At 40.8% G+C, this 16,975-nt stretch overlaps 1 protein-coding gene and 1 long non-coding RNA gene across 17 annotated transcripts in view; one reads left to right on the top strand and one right to left on the bottom strand.

Annotated features, from left to right (window-relative positions):
- Positions 1-16,975, bottom strand: part of RNF216 (ring finger protein 216) — a 161,549-nt gene that overhangs the window by 95,788 nt on the left and 48,786 nt on the right. For all 8 annotated transcript variants that reach the window (XM_038539546.1, XM_038539548.1, XM_038539551.1 and 5 more), the window contains 6 exons: positions 12,344-12,458; positions 8,853-8,992; positions 5,005-5,055; positions 3,960-4,097; positions 1,891-2,039; positions 1,319-1,397 (listed from right to left, as the gene is read on the bottom strand). In XM_038539546.1, coding sequence (XP_038395474.1) covers positions 1,319-1,397; positions 1,891-2,039; positions 3,960-4,097; positions 5,005-5,055; positions 8,853-8,992; positions 12,344-12,458 — 672 coding nt within the window. The remainder of the gene's footprint in view (positions 1-1,318; positions 1,398-1,890; positions 2,040-3,959; positions 4,098-5,004; positions 5,056-8,852; positions 8,993-12,343; positions 12,459-16,975) is intronic.
- Positions 1-16,975, top strand: part of LOC102152543 — a 40,465-nt gene that overhangs the window by 17,900 nt on the left and 5,590 nt on the right. For 6 of the 9 annotated variants that reach the window (XR_005360640.1, XR_005360638.1, XR_005360635.1 and 3 more), the window contains 2 exons: positions 1,329-2,737; positions 14,240-14,381. This is a non-coding gene — a long non-coding RNA (uncharacterized LOC102152543). Of the gene's footprint in view, positions 1-1,328; positions 2,738-8,408; positions 8,503-14,239; positions 14,382-14,504; positions 14,649-16,975 lie in introns of all 9 variants that reach the window. The other 3 variants (XR_005360641.1, XR_005360637.1, XR_005360634.1) reach the window with 3 other exon arrangements.

The raw sequence follows: 16,975 nt of genomic DNA, 5'->3' as shown, positions 1-16,975 counted from the left end.
AACAGCCTGTGGTAGGGAGAAATTATTAAACGGACATGTCAGTTCTAAGAGTATGCCCAGACTTTAAAAGAAATGTGAATGCTGAAAACGAAAGAATAAAATTTAGTACATTAGTTTATAGTTTCTTACTCCTTTCCCAAAGATTACTTTTGTTTCTTCACTCCCTCGTAAGGCAGAGATATTATAATGTTCAACTCTGGTCATGCTATTTTATTATTATTATTTTTAAAATTTTTAAAAAATTTATTTACTTGAGAGAGAATATGTGCACAAGCAGGTGGAGGGGCAGGAGGAGAGAGAATCAGGCTCCTCGCTCAGCAAGGAGCCTGATGTAGGCTCTATCCCAGGATCCTGGGATTGTGATCTGAGCTGAAGGCAGATGCTTAACCGCATGAGACACCCAGATGCCTCGGTCATGCTATTTTAGAAAAATGACTTAAAACATACATACATCTAGGTTGATGCTAATATTTAGTAAAAACTGTCAACTATTTACAGTAGTCTGTAATTAGCTGACACATTTTAAGACATTCTTAGCTCACAGAAGAATCTAGTTAAAGAAGATTTTCAGCAGGAAGGTGACTGGATGGCTTTGGTACCCAACACAATCAGTTCTTTTAAGAATAGTTAGTGAATAATCTACCCAATGCAACAGATGCGACCATGATGCCCAGGCCTTCAACCAAAGGAGTGTTGTCTGGACTTTGAAAACAGCAGGAAGAGAGTGTATGTGTGTGTCTGTGCACATGGGGAAGGTTATTTGTTTTTTTGTTTTTTTTTTTTTTTTTTAATTTTTATTTATTTATGATAGTTACAGAGAGAGAGAAAGGCAGAGACACAGGCAGAAGGAGAAGCAGGCTCCATGCACCGGGAGCCCGATGTGGGATTCGATCCCGGGTCTCCAGGATCGCGCCCTGGGCCAAAGGCAGGCGCCAAACCGCTGCGCCACCCAGGGATCCCTGGGGAAGGTTATTTGAACACAACAGGGGAGTGAAAAAAACAACCAAGAAAAATACTGGCACACTGAGAGAAACAAAAAAACCCTTCACATTTTACCTTACAACATCTGGCCTTATAGAAAGAAGGCATACAAGAGGAATCTAGAGCTTTGTGACTGGAATTCCACAGGTGGCCCCCATTTCTGTAACCATGTCAACCATGATTCACAAAGTATTGATCTTCATTTACTTTCATGAAAAGGAACACACACAAATCCTTCTCAGGGGTCAGCACAGAGATAACCAGCAGGTATCTGGCCATTAGTGTAGTCCACAACACCAAAATTCAAATGAATCTAGAAAATAATTTGCTTCCTTACCTTTCTGCAGCGAGGATTGGGACAACTGAACCTCTTCACATCACTGTCCAACAGAGCAGGAAAGCTGCAAGAGGGGCATCTACAATCAAAACAGTAGAAGGAATATTACTCAGAATATTAAATTGGTTCCATGTGACAGCTCATGCTAACGGAGTTTTAAGATGGACAGTCATATCTCCTTACTTTTAACTAAAACACGCACTGAGGCTCTGCTTTGTACTGGCTCTTATCCACAAATGCAGCTGCCAATTTGGGTCCTATCTCAGTGCAAACCACTCAATAAACAAAGACCCCCTATCTTTGTAAGAACAACTTGCACGTCATTTTTCCTTTATCCTCCAACCCATGCGAAATGATTGTACCTGTAAGCCAAGTGATGAAGAGGTACCAAGGAATGTAGTAAAATGTAAATATTTCCAATAATAATAATATTCCCTTATTGCTCCGAAGACAATGCCAGAAGACCTAGAAGATCCAGCTTTGTCACAGAATGTTTATCTCTGATGAAAGTGTTCAGACAGTCTAATGGGCAATGAGGTGACAGATGACACTTTCTAATTCTGAGAACTGACCTGACAAGCTCATCAGCGTAAGCTGCAGTGACTTCTTCTTCAGCTTTCCGTTCATAGTATTTATACAGGATGGTCTGAGGAAGCACCTTCTCCAGCTCACTGGTTGGGAACGAACACGTGCAACTGCCTTCCATGCAGCTGAGTTCTGACTAAATTATAACGTCAGGAGGCCAAAACAAAACAAAACCAAAAAAAAAAAAAAAAAAAAAAGAAGGAAAGAAAATTCAACTAGGTTTTTAGAAAAACATAACCTCAGTGGTTCAATGCATCCCTCAACAGAAAGCCAATAAACAGTGGTTAAGAAAGAGACCACAAAGTCCATCTCTGATATAGGACCAGAGGGCCTCTCTCAGTGCAAACCACAATTAAGATGGAGAGCAACAAGGAAAATCACGGGATAGTATCTCTCAAGGAAGTATATGTCAGAAGAGAGTTGATTTCCTCCAGAGACCCTAAAAAGACAGGAGGTATAAGGTATCAGGGAAGGCAGAGATAAATGGTGTAAGAGGGGACTGACAAGAATATGGACGAAAAATAAGAAGGTTGTCTGACAAACCTCTGTCCAGATCCTGTCCCCTTCAGATGGTCAGGGGACTAAAACTCTTCCAAGAGAAAGGAAGACAGCCTCTGGGACAGCTGCCCAAGCAGGCCCTAGACATCGCCTTCAAAGCCATCAGTAGCACACTGAGTCCTCCTCACAACACATCACTCCAACTTCCTCTTTTACCTCTCTCATTCATTTTTAAGGACCCTTGTGATTACACTGGGCCCATCTGGATAATTCAGGATGCTCTCCCCATTTCAAGGCCACCTGACCAGCAACCTTAAGTCCCCTCCACCATGTAAGGTAACATTCACAGGTTCTGGGATGATGGGGATATCTCTGGGGGGCCATTAGTCTGCCTACTACAACATCCTGCTAGTAATAGTTACTCTGTTCTTGACTCAACTACAATTGACTTTAGAATAACTGATGTTGAATGATTTGATTATTGGTTATTTTAAAAAATTCTGGTTTTTAATCGTTTGTTAAGACAAAATAAAATAAAATTCCTTTTCATATTTTGTTACGCTGGTATCAAGAGACACTAATTTTGGACAGAGAAATATGACCTTGGACAGTTACTTCTTTTTTATTTTTATTTTTTATTTTTTTAATTTTTATTTATTTATGATAGTCACAGAGAGAGAGAGAGAGGCAGAGACATAGGCAGAGGGAGAAGCAGGCTCCATGCACTGAGAGCCTGATGTGGGATTCGATCCCGGGTCTCCAGGATCGTGCCCTGGGCCAAAGGCAGGCGCTAAACCGCTGCGCCACCCAGGAATCCCCAGTTACTTCTTTTTTAAAAAGGCTTCTAGTTATTATTATTTTTTGTCTTTTAAAAAGTGTACTTATTTTTAAGTAACACATGGAGCTCCAACTCATGATCCCAAGATCAAGAGTCACATGCTCTTCTGACTGAACCAGCCAAGTGTCCCCATAGTTATTCGTTTTTTTTAAAAGATATATATATATATATATATATATTCATTCATTCATTCATTCATTCATTCATGAGAGACACACAGAGGCAAAGACATAGGCAGAGGGAAAAGCAGGCTCCCTTCAGGGAGCCCGATGTGGGACCTGATCCCTGCACTGGGGATCATGCCCTGAGCCGAAGGTAGACGCTTAACCACTGAGCCACCCAGGCGTCCTTATTCATTTTAATACAAAGTCCTTAAAAAATTTTATTGGAAAAAAACCAACAATGCACTCTCATTTAATAGCTGCAAGGGTCTCTTTGTTTGTATTACAAAAAGGATTGATGAGTGAAGAAGCTACTGCTCTTGGAGCAGGCACAGGGGCACAGAAGAATGCTGTCACTTCCTGAGAAGAAATCCACCTGGCTTACAACCAACACAATCACACCAGCCAGGGGCTATCTGGCAATCACACACACCCCAGCTTGTCCTAACAGCTCCACCTCATCCCAGAAAGGGCAATTTCATCAGGCAGGTACAGCTACCTATAAATGCAGTCTCATACTCTGTATTTCCTGTGTGTGGACCTATTACATGATTCTTACCTTTCCAGATCCAAAGACGGCCTCTTGGGCATATCTGATGAGACATTCTTTGCAGAACAAGTGAGCATCTGCACACTGTGTCAGCTCCTCGAATGGAAACTCTCCATAGCAGCAACGGCACTCAATAAGCTGGCCATCCTGTGGGCCATTAGAGACACATGAGACACTATACATGGAGGCAGAGGGGCAACTAGATTTTATATTCCTCTACCCCCAAATACACGCTGAAATCAAAAGCCACCTCTTGAAGGCATAAAACAATGATGAGCTGTTTGCTGCTCTATACATAGCTTGAGGTGCTAGTACAAATATACAAATATGTAACTAAAGATAGAATTTTCACAGGTTTTTATTCTTTGAAGTCATCCTTTGTATAAAGTGATCATATCACGAGTCCCATGGTGCCAGAACTCTAACATTTGTATTCATATGCTAATATGATTACGAGAGGGAGAGGGACAAGTGGCACAAGGGATGTTATCCCAAAAAGCTTCCAAAGTTGGATTTTGCTCTTCTTTTAGAAGGCAGGAGTGTGAGGAGGTTGTTTCAGCCTACAGGTGTATATTAACAGACCATTGAAGCTAGCTGGGGCAGCAACCTCCAATACTGTGAGCACCATGAAACTTGTTCTTCTAATGGAAGACAGACCCAGCCCCCAGTCCATTCCCACCATGTCAGAAAAGGCCTCTAGGAGAGGACAGCAGACAGTGTACAAAAGCCACCTGGTCCTGAGGTTAGACATATCTCTTCCTTCTAACTTTTTGACACCAGAATTTTAAATTTTCCTCTAAGAAAATATTCAGTGGATTGCAAGGAATGTTCTTTAAAAGAGAAACAATTCTTGTCATTATCTGTGCTTCAATTCTGAGCCAGTCTGGATTAGGAGTGCCTATTATGGTTCGATCCAACTGTAATTTGGTTGAACCACAAACCCAGCAGATCAACAGGAGATTATACAGGAACCAATATGCCACCAGGAAATGTGATAAAGAAAACAGGTTACGTAAATACCTAGAATAAATGAATTAGTGAGATTTCAAATTACCTTTTGATACTGTTCTTCATTCATCTGCAGGGCAAGCAAAAAGTCTTCATGCTGAAGAACAATACATGCAGATACAAATTTAGTAAAGATGCCACAAACACTTAGCGTTCATTTCCATAAACATAAAAGAACTCTACTAGGAATAATCATCTCTTCAGTTACACAGTTTAGTAGTTTAAAGAGATACCTCAGAGTAAATTTAAAATGCACCAGAAAGCTAAATATAAAAAAGGAAACCAAATATATTCCTGCACGTTGCTGCTGGGAATGCAAAACAACACAACCACTGTGACACTTGGCACTAGATAATAATGTCACCTAAGTATTTACTCTTTGATTCATCCACTGCACTTCTAGGAATGTACCCAAAGATACTCTGGGGCAGAAATAGGAAATATTGTATGTTCAAGGTTATTTACCATGGCACTATTTATAATAGCAAGAAACAATGGAAACAACCTTGAATGTCCATCGAGGAGAATAACTGAATCAACACTAGTACTGCAGACAATGTCACTCTAGGCAGTTTTATTTTTTTAAAAGATTTTATTTATTTGAGAGAGAAAGAGAGAGGAGAAACAGAAGCAGGGGGAATAGCAGAGGCGGAGGGAGAAGTAGGCTCCCAGGTGAACAGGCCTGATCCCAGGACCCTGAGATCACCACCTGAGCCCAACACAGATGCTTAACCAACTGAGCCATCCAGGTGCCCCCACACTAGGCAGTTTTTTTTTTCTTTTTAATTATTTTATTTATTTATTCATGAGAGACACAGAGATTGAGAGAGAGAGAGAGAGAGAGAGAGAGGGCAGAGACACAGGCAGAGGGAGATGCAGGCTCCATGCAGGGAGCCTGACGTGGGACTCGATCCTGGTTCTCCAGGATTAGGCCCTGGGCTGAAGGCGGCGCTAAACTGCTGGGCCTTCCGGGCTGCCCACACTATGCAGTTTTAAAAAGGAAAGAAAAGGGATGCCTGCATGGCTCAGTGGTTGAGTGTCTGCCTTTGGATTCCAGGATCAAGTCTCTCGCATCGGGCTCCTTGCAGGGAGCCTGCTTCTCCCTCTGCCTCTCTCTCTCTCTCTCTTTTCTCTCTGTGTCTCTCATGAATAAATAAATAAAATCTTAAAAAAAAAAAAAAAAGGAAAAATCTCTGGCTTAAGAGTGATCATCAGGATACACTGCTAAGTTTAAAAGCAAAGGACAGAAAAGTGTGCTTTCAGGTAAGAAAGATAGGTAAAAACAAACCAAACCGCCCCCCCAATCCCACCCCTCCCAATATATTTGGTTTTACATAAAATAAGGAAAGACAATAAAAAACTACTAACAATGGTTATACAGAGGGGCATCTAGCTGCCTCAGTCAGAAGACCATGTCGCTCTTGATCTTGGGATTGTGAATTTGAGCCCCATGCTGGGTGTAGAGATTACTTACATAAACTTAAAAAAATTAAAAATTCAAATCCAAAACAAACAAAAAACAATGGTTATGTATAGAGGGAGTTAGGAAACATAGGAGGAAAGGACAGGGCAGAGGGTAGATCTTTCTGTTCCTTGTTTTATAGTTTTAACTTTCAGAACTAAAAATGTTTTACATAATTTGGGCAGCCCCAGTAGCCCAGTGGTTTAGCGTCGCCTTTGGCCTGGGATAGAGTCCTGGAGACCTGGGACAGAGTCCCACATCGGGCTCCCTGCGTGGAGCCTGCTTCTCCCTCTGCCTGTGTCTCTGCCTGCCCCGCCCCCCCACCCCTCGTGTCTGTCATGAATAAATAAATAAAATATTTTAAAAATATATTTTACATAATTAAAGAACAAAATTAGATAAAAACAAAAAACCAATTCCTGGGGTGCCTGGGTGGCTCAGTTGGTTAAGTGTCCAACTCTTTGATTTCTGCTTAGGTGGTGATCTCGGGATCATGGGATCAAGCGGAGAGTCAGGCTCTCTGCTCAGCTCAGAGTCTGCTTGAATTCTCTCTTCCTCTCCCTTGGTCCCTTTCCCTGCTTGCATATATGCGTGTGTACACTCTCTCTCTCAAATAATAAATATTAAAACTGAAAAACCAATACCTTAAAACTTGAAAACTTGTCATTTATCGTATCAAAATATCAAAACTTAATTGTTTATCAGGTTAATGGTATAACCACACACTTATTCCAAGTGATTTTATAATATTTTGATTTCATATTCCTCATCTGATATAACCTGACAAGAAAATTATAAATAGGGCAGCCCAGGTGGCTCAGCGGTTTAGTGCTGCCTTCGGCCCAGGGTGTGATCCTGGAGACCTGGGATCAAGTCCTGTGTTGGGCTCCCTGCATGGAACCTGCTTCTCCTTCTGCCTGTGTGTGTCTCTCTCTCGGTCTCTCATGAATAAATAAATAAAATATTTAAAAAATTATAAATAAATCTTAGGCTATATTCAGTAGCCTTTAGTAATAATATTGGGCTGTTGTTTCAGAAATATAAAGTATATAACAAAGAACAAAGAATAAGGAAAATAAGTCACTGTTAATATAAAGAATCAAGATTTTCAGCATAAGAGGAAAGTAGTACAAACATAAAAAAGAAAAATCCCTGCAAACCAAATTTGAGACCACAATCTCAGTATGAATTCCCACTAAAAGAAAATAAGGTACATTGCAGAGGTTGTTGAGTCCAGGTCCAGGTCAGGAAACACAGAGTCTGAACTTGGGTCACCTCATGCGCCAGAAAGGAGGGATGCTGTCAGGAACAACTGAGGCACTGACCCAAAGGGGATACTCCTGGGCAGATGTGGAACAATGTGGACAAGGATATGGACTCCAAAGAGTCAACCCAACACTTTAAGCACTTAAAAAAAAAAAAAAAAATTTATTTTTTTAATCATGAGAGACAGAGAGAGAGAGAGAGAGAGAGAGAGAGAGGCAGAGACATAGGCAGAGGAAGAAGTAGGCTCCCCACAGGGAATCTGATGTGGGACTTGATCCCGGGACTCCAGGATCACACCCTGGGCTGAAGGCGGTGCTAAACCGCTGAGCCACCCAGGTGTCCCTAGCACTTTTCTGATGAGAAATTAATGACTGCGATGTTCTGATACCATACCATGGAATGTGCCAACATCTGGAAGACCTATATAACTCATGAATCAGTGTTTTACATGATAAAAGCACACCAAGTGTGGAAGATCCATTATAGTGCAAGCTACGCTAACAGATTTTAATGTAACAGATGAGAGGTAATGGTGATAGATGGATCAAAAATTCTAATTTCTGCTCAAGATCTAGAATTTTATCATTGGTTATAAATAATCACTTTATTTTTGAGATTAGGCCCAATGCCTACTTCTGAATAATCTATTTTTCTGTTAGCATTTTTTTTCAAGTAAAAATAGTGATTTTTTTTTTTTTTGGGGGGGGTGTCTGATTTGGCAGCTTGCACAAGCACTTGTCAGGCCACCATCACAGTCAGGATGCAGTAGAGGTGCTGTGTGGAGATTTCCCATTCTGTCACACAGAGCATCAAAAGGTAATGTTCAAAGGTCAAAATTTGATAAAATAAATAAATTTTACTGTTTCGTTGAAGGCATTATTTTTTTATTATATTATTAATTCATTATTTATTAAATTTTTTTTTAAGAGAGTGCATGCACGTGTGTGCATGAGGGGGGTGGAGAACAGAGGGAGAGGGAGAGAATCTTAAGCAGGCTCCACACCCAGCACAGCACGCTTCCAAACCCAGTTTTGTTTTTTCAAAAGCTTTATAGTTTATTCAAACCAACCACTTCAGAGAGAATACAAATCTTAAAAGACAGTTTTATTCTAAACCCTAAAAGCAAACCAGAACACCTGAAACACACCCCAAATCCATCCTCCTACCTCTGCCATTTCTTTGATTTTCTGCTCATAGAACTCCTGCTCTTGCTGCACAGCTGGAAGAAGGGCACGCCGGTCATAGGACCTACAATGTCGCCGCTTATTTTCCAGAAAGAACATCCTCTTTTCTATTTTTATGTCACCTAGAAGACATGTGACAACGCAAAATCATGCATACAACTGTTGCTAGGAATCCAGGGCAGCCATTTCAGTCTTCTGCAGCCTACTCCTCCTCATACCCTCCAGCAGTACAGTATGTTTTTGACTCTCTGATCATGTTGCCTGCATTTGGGAAAATTTGGCTCCTTACCATTCCCTAACTTACCATAAACATATTTTGATTTTCATGTTTTCTTTTCCCTTGTTATGCTATAAATGCAATGTTCCTCCCATCCTGGCAGTATTACACTGTGTGAATATATTATACTTTATTATCCATTCTACTGAGAACAGCTGGGTTTATAGTTCTGGGTTACTATGAACAGGTTGAATGTGTCTGCAGTTCAGCAGAGCATACACGAAGGAGTGGAAGAGCTGGATCATAGATAGGCATTTTTGCAGCTTTAGAAAACAGTGCCGGTTTTTCAAAGCAGTTGTGCCAATTTACACTCTCTCCCCACTGGCAATGCATCACACCACACATCCTTATTACTTGCACTGTTAGCCTCTAATTTTAGCCATTCTGGTAGGTGCACATGTGTCTGATGAATATTTTTTAAACTTTTTACTTTGAAAACCTTCATAAAGAAAAGCTGAAATAGTACCTAAATCCATTAATATGTAACATTTAGAATAAAAGATAACAGAATGACAAATATTAGACCATGTAATTGGCCCGTTCATTTTTATTTCTGTGGATTTGGTAATTTATATTTTCTAGAAAACTGTCTATCCCACCCAGATCTTCTATTAACTCTCTAAAGTCTCTTCTTCATAGTATCTTTTGGCTTTATCAATATTTACTCTATTATTAGGTTCCTGATACTTCTCCCACTTTATTCTCTTCAACAATTATTTTAGCTATTCCAGTGCCTTGCCTTTCCATATAAATTCTAGGATAAACTTGCCTTTAGCTACCAAAAAGTCTTGCTAGGATTTTGATAGGAATTAAAGTAAGTCTGTTTTACCAATTTCGGGAAGATTTACATCCTTATGATGTTGAGGCTTCCTGCCCAAGATCACTAGCTTTGGTTTCTTCAGTTTTCTAGTTTTTATTACAAGTCTTATACATGTTTTGTTAGATTTAAAGCAAGAATTTAATGGGAGGGGGAAAATTATAAATAGTACTGTACTTTTAACTTTGATTTCCATATGCTCACTGCCAGTATACAGAAATACAATTGGTTTTTGGAGACTGACTTATACCTTGCAATGATACTAAATTTAATGAGTCTAGAAGTATTCTCAGTAGATTCCTTGGTGTTTCCTCATTGGTTATAACTTCTAGCACACGTTAACTGCAGTAAACAGAAGATATCCTTCTCCTGTTCCCGATTTAAGGGGAAAGGTTTAGCCATTAAACAATATTAGCTTTAGGTTTTATTGTAGAAGTTATCAAATTGAAGAAGTTCCTCTCAAATTCCTAATTTTCTGAGTTTTAGTCAATAGGTGTTAAACATGGTTAAATACTTTTTCTGAATTAATTAATATGGTCATATAATTTTCCTTCTTTAACCTGTTAATATGGTGGATTATACTGTTTTTCAAAATACTAAACCAGCCTTGCACCCCTGGAATACACATGACTTGGTCATGGCACATAATTTTTTTTTTATGTTGCTAACTTCTATTTGTTGAAATTTTGTTAATAATGACTTCTGCATGTTTATTCATAAGGGATATTGGTCTATAGTTTTTTGAGCTGTCCTTGTCTGCTTTTGTTATCTGGGTTAGTACTGACTTCATAAAAGGAATTGGAAAGTGTTTCCTACTCTTCTATTTTCTAGAAGATATTATACAGAATTAGTGTTAATTCTTTTCCAGTATAACCAAATGAGGCTGGAGATTTCTTTTTTAGGAGACTTAAAATTATGAATTCAATTTCCTGGAGAGCTATGGGGTGCTATTCAAATTACCTATTTCAATATGGGTAAGTCTCGGCATTTTGTGTTTTTAGAGGAATTGGTCCATTTCACTTAAATTGTCAAATTTATGTGTGTAATGTTGTTCACGGTATTCTGCATTGGCTGTCTGTGGAGTCTACTGTAAGATCCCCTATAAAGAGTGAGAATTCTTGATACTGGTAATTTGTCTTTTTTCTTGGTTGGCTTTGTGAGATGGTATGTTATATATATATATTTTTTTTTTTGGTATGTTATATTTTTTACTGATGTTCAGTTTACATCCAGATTCTACCCAGACTCTCCATGAGAAGATCATCTACTGGTCAGTTCATAAAATGATAAAAAGAACAGTGGAGGGAGAATCCTGACTCCCTCTTAGAGCCAAGCAATGTATAACCCAAATAGCGGTGCCTGGATGGAAAAATGGCCGAAAATGTGAAAAATTAGATTCTTGAAGCAGGATTTTCAGACTATCGGTACTTGTCAATTGCTGTCAAGGAAGGTTAAGTGTATCTGTAAGTTGTACGTATTAATGCTGTATGTTGTCTCTAACATAGCAGACTTGTCAGGAGTACTCTGTCTACCCAGACTTGCAAAGAGATTCTGACAAGCTAGAGGAAGCACACAGAGAAGGACAGTCAGAAAGACAAAGCAGCAACAGACAGATTCCAAGTCTTTTCACAGACAAGAACTACACTCATGGCAAGAAATTTCAGGAATGTACATTTAACCTGATATAGAGCTGACCAACAAGGGAGTGGACCATCTTGCAAAGTGGTACTTTCTTTTCTCCACCACTGACAGAAACAAATACGGAATGACTATATATTTGGGATGTCGAGTCTAAACTGAATAAATTTAGCTGAATGAAGAACCACCTACACACTTCCCCCACTTTCTCATTCTTTGGCAGACCTGTGAGAACGTCCATGGGAGAGCACTGAATCAGACTAGCTTGGGGGGGGGGGGGGCGCTCAGCTCAGCACTGTTAAGGAGCTGCTGGTTTTTTCCATGCAGAAGCCACTCTCAGGTGCAGAAGCCACTCTCAGGTGCACAAGCGATCCCTCTGCAGTGAGCAATCAATCTCTGGTCTAGATAATTTTATTAGAGATAAAGCTAATTTTTGTCAGATCTTCAAGACCAGTCCTCCAACCCCCAGCTTGAGTATGTTCCCAAACACTTTTCCACACATGAATAGAGAATTCACTACACACAATGTTCCGGTCACAGTGGGTAGAAAGAAAGAAGGAGGGCGACAACCACAGCCACTTCTTAAACATACAGATCCCCAAAGCAGGCCACACAGCCAGTTCTTGGGCTAGCCTGGCAGGTGGGCCATGCCACAGCGGCCTTTTTTGGCTGCATGGGAAGGAGAGGGTTCTGCACAGCTGCTTCACATATTTGTCAGCAAAACTCAAAGTTGTCCATTACCTTGTTCAAACTTGAAATCTATATAAGAATACTGATTCATTTCTTTTCTCTTTTTTCTTTTACCACTGGTTTCTGGTGATAGCTCCTGCCATTTTTTAATGGCATCAGAAAAGGCCTAAAAAATTGAGAAATGGAAAAGTTAGTGCTGTAAATGGGACACAGAAATACAAGCAACCCTAAATCTCATTCTGACTCACAGTTTTAGCTAGGTCCCCTGCATAGCTTACCAGAAATAGGCTGTAGCAAAATGAACAGGGAGCATTTCATTATTTTCGCTTTGACTTTCATCAACAGCTACAAGGGCAGAACCAAATGCTTACTGACAAAGGGCAACATAAGAAAACAGCAAGTGTGCAAGCTATCCTTGGCTATGTACAGGGTGGGTCACCTAAGAGATGGCTGGCGAGTCAGACTCTACAGGCATACCCTAAATGGCATACCTCTGGCCAATGGTTCCCCATCTACTTCCCACCAAAACCTTTAAATTCCTTGCAGCTTCATCTGCATCCCCTTTTTGTACAGCACACTGAGGGCAAAAGTCTTATGCCAGTGATGATTCCTTTTGTTCCATATCCTCTGCTTCTTTTTAAAATCTTTTCAATTGACATTTCAATGTACTCAAGTCTTTGTCATCTTTAAAAAAAAAAAAAAAAAATCCCTGGCCTCCTTCACCTTTCGGGTTCCAGCCAAAACACCCCAGCCCGAACTTGTCAAAGGGACCATCTGTCCATGTTTGCTCATCTCACCTTTGTGCATTTCACAACTTCCTTCAATCCAGGACCGAAGACCCTCTTTCTGCTAGCTTATCTCCTTGGTAACAGGAGGCAAACTCCAGCCCCTATGTTTTAGTCATCTCACCTGGCCTCTCTTGGCAGTACTGAGAACACTGATTTCTACCTGCACCTGGTGTCCCTCCTCCTCTCTGCTGACTCCTCACCACCCTTGGCTCTCTCTCTCCCTGTGCCTACCTCATCCAGGCTGGGGAAGTTGCCCTGCATGTGCTGATGACCCTCATAATCCCACCTCTTTTGGCCATTCAAGGACCCAAATGAATTCTTTGTACTTGGATGTCTCACAGGCCTCACTCAACAGGCTGGAAACTAAATGCTTGAGGCTGAATTCATGATTCTTTCCTTCCAAATTAGCTCTTCTACAGCATTCCTCACCCCAGGAAAGGACACTCCCCAAGCCCCCTTACTGAACTCCTACTTTTTTTTTATTTTTATTTTTATTTTTATTTATGATAGTCACAGAGAGAGAGAGAGAGAGAGAGAGAGAGAGGCAGAGACACAGGCAGAGGGAGAAGCAGGCTCCATGCACCGGGAGCCCGACGTGGGATTAGATCCTGGGTCTCCAGGATCGCGCCCTGGGCCAAAGGCAGGCGCCAAACTGCTGCGCCACCCAGGGATCCCCTGAACTCCTACTTAAAGAACATTCAGGTTTGTGGTTAAATTTTTCTTGCTCAGGGAGGCCCTCCTGGAGCCTCTCAAGTCCACCCTACGTCCTCCTGTTACAGTTTTTCCAAGCACTTTATGTTTTTCTTTTGAAAGATAATAGTAATGATACATTTATTTGTTGGATTCTGTTTCATGTCATCCCCTCCACTGGATGATGGGCTTCTGGAGGACAGACAAGGTGACCGTAGCCCAAGGTGTATCCTTGGCAACCTGTATGGTTTGCATTTCATACTCCTTTGGTGAATAATAAAAGGTTACAGGGATATCTGTGTGTTACAGGAATACTGCTATAGTTAAGTCACATTCTGAATGTTTATCTTAAGGAAACAGCTGTGAGCCCTTCTGGTAAAATGAAAGAAAGAGAAAATGAGTATTTTAGCTACAGAAGAGGGATAGATCATACCTCCACCTTCATCTACCTTCTATCTCTTTTCCAAAGCTCTCAAGTCTGGGAACAGGAAGCGAATCACCATGTGCTGATACACCTCTGCAAGGGAAGCACTCTGTGTGGGCCTCAAGACCCCTCATAACATGTAATTCTCATGGCAACTCTCTGAGGGAGGGGTTCTTTTGCAACAGAGGTAAGTGAGGCTTACAGATAAAGAACCTGCCCCCAGTCAAATTAATTAAAGCTAGCATACGAAATCAGGCCAGTTGCAGAACGAAGGCTCCTTCCTCTCTTTAACATCACCCTATTTTCACAGAGTGGTTCAGAGAAACCCGCCAAGAGCTGGCCAACAGCAGAAGTCATCCTACTACCTCTCCATTCCCTGATCAACGTCCTCCCTTGCTTTGTTTCTTCTCTTTGGAGTTCTGACTATCCGAGGTGTTCCCCCACAAACCCTTAGGTATCAGTCTTAAAGTTACATGTTTGTACTCCACAGCAAGACCACTAATTTTTAGCAAGTTTTACCTAGAGGTAACAATCCCCATCCTTGAACCAGGGCTATTTGCAAAAACCCAGGAAAAAAGGCAAGACAGGTTATGATGATCTGAATTTTATAAATGAAGTGACTGAAGGACAGATGTCATTTATTAGCAACTAATGAAACGGGAATGTGAACTCATAGCTTGTAACTAGTAGCCCAATGGATCTTCAACCATGCCACACTCCTGTCTGGAAGTGAAATGGGGTCATTACCTCCCATTTAAATACTCTTTCTAGTTAAAAGGAAAAAAATCCATACTGGCCCATGTCAGGAAACCATATCTTAAAATAAATATTAAAATAAAATTATGTTCTTTCCTTTTGAGAACTGCTAGTTATAATTGACACCTATATACTCAAAGGTACCATGGTTCCTTTTTTTTTTTTTTTTTTTGCTTCTGCTTAGATTTCTTCTAGTGAAAACATCCTTCCCTTAAGAATCCCTTTTTTCGGGATCCCTGGGTGGCGCAGCGGTTTGGCGCCTGCCTTTGGCCCAGGGCGCGATCCTGGAGACCCGGGATCGAATCCCACGTCGGGCTCCCGGTGCATGGAGCCTGCTTCTCCCTCTGCCTGTGTCTGTGCCTCTCTCTCTCTCTCTCTCTCTCTCTGTGACTATCATAAATAAATAAAAATTAAAAAAAAAAATTAAAAAAAAAAAAAAAAAAAAAGAATCCCTTTTTTCCCTTTTAATCTTCTCAAATAGACTGAAAGCTCTTTGGAAGGAAGCTAATTGGGATCCCTGGGTGGCGCAGCGGTTTGGCGCCTGCCTTTGGCCTGGGGCGTGATCCTGGAGACCCGGGATCGAGTCCCACGTCGGGCTCCCGGTGCATGGAGCCGGCTTCTCCCTCTGCCTGTGTCTCTGCCTCTCTCTCTCTCTCTATCATAAATTAAAAAAAAAAAAAAAAAAAAAGGAAGGAAGCTAATTTGTGTTCCACAGATGCTACTACTGTCCTCAGGGCCTAACTGATAACTATCACAAAGTACTCAAACACTCTATCAGGAGGAACACAGGAACAACAAATATTGAAGATGATTTTTCCTTTTATATGTATCTTGCATTTCTTCCTCCAGCTTGCTCACTCTCTCGCAAATCTAATCCCCATGCAGACTCCTGGTTCTGAGAATCAAGGATACAGGTTGCTAGGATTCTTAGGATATTGTGATGGTCAAATTTCCTTTAAGGATCACCTAAAAATACTACAATGGGCATCTGATGAAATAAAAGCTGAGGAGTGGCCAGAGACTCCTTGAAACCTGGTGGAAGTCTGGTCCCAAACAGAAATGTGTCACGTATATGGAGACAGAATCATTAAAGTACTCCAGGGGAGAAATCTAAGAAGGCTGGAACGATGGGTAGCCCGGGTGGCTCAGCGGTTTAGTGCCACCTTCAGCTCGGGGCCTGATCCTGGAAACCCGGGATCAAGTCCCATGTCAGGCTTCCTGCATGGAGCCTGCTTCTCCCTCTGCCTGTGTCACTGCCTCTCTTTCTCTCTTTGTCTCTCATGAATAAATAAAATCTTAAAAAAAAAAAAAAAAAAAAAAAAGGATGGAACAAGCACTTGTCAGAGGACAGAAGTTAAGGGATGATTATAGAAGACAACACTGTTCACTACTATAAAGCTCCACAAGGGAAGGGGCCTGTGACACTCCCAGTACATGACCACAGCAGGCACTCAACACACTGTCTGAATGTAAGAAATAGTTGTATCTGTGGCAGGATTATTGAGGAAAAAGTTGACAGAGAAATAATTTTCAACCTAGGAGAACTATCAGCCAAGAGTGAGTGTATAAAACAAGACAAACTTATCAGGATCTAGAGCACAGAAGATCAAGCAAGATCCAAAGGCAAAGGGAACTCCCAAGTGGACTACTATACAGAAGCATGGAGGAGAAAGGGAAAAAAATGAATCGAGGATTGATGGACAGGTCTGACAACAGGCAAGCTGACGAAAACAATGTTTTAGAGTTGTCAGACGTGAAAAGACAGTCACAGCATCAAAAACCAAAGCAACAACAACAAAAAAGCAGATGAAAAAAATAGACACAACCAATTTTAACTCCAAGAATAATAGAAAATTCAAGAAAGGATATATTATCCTAGTACATTACTTCCCCTAGCAGTGAACATTTCCACAGTCATAATATAAAAACTTTAAAAACAGATTTAACAAAAACTATGATTCAAAAAGGGGAGTATGTATGGGTAAGATCTAGAGCCCCATCCACCATAAGAAAAAACTAAAATAA

This window comes from Canis lupus, chromosome 6, assembly GCF_011100685.1.
Source record: "Canis lupus familiaris isolate Mischka breed German Shepherd chromosome 6, alternate assembly UU_Cfam_GSD_1.0, whole genome shotgun sequence".
NCBI classification, from domain to species: Eukaryota; Metazoa; Chordata; class Mammalia; order Carnivora; family Canidae; genus Canis; species Canis lupus.
This window is presented reverse-complemented; position numbering and strand designations above follow the sequence as displayed.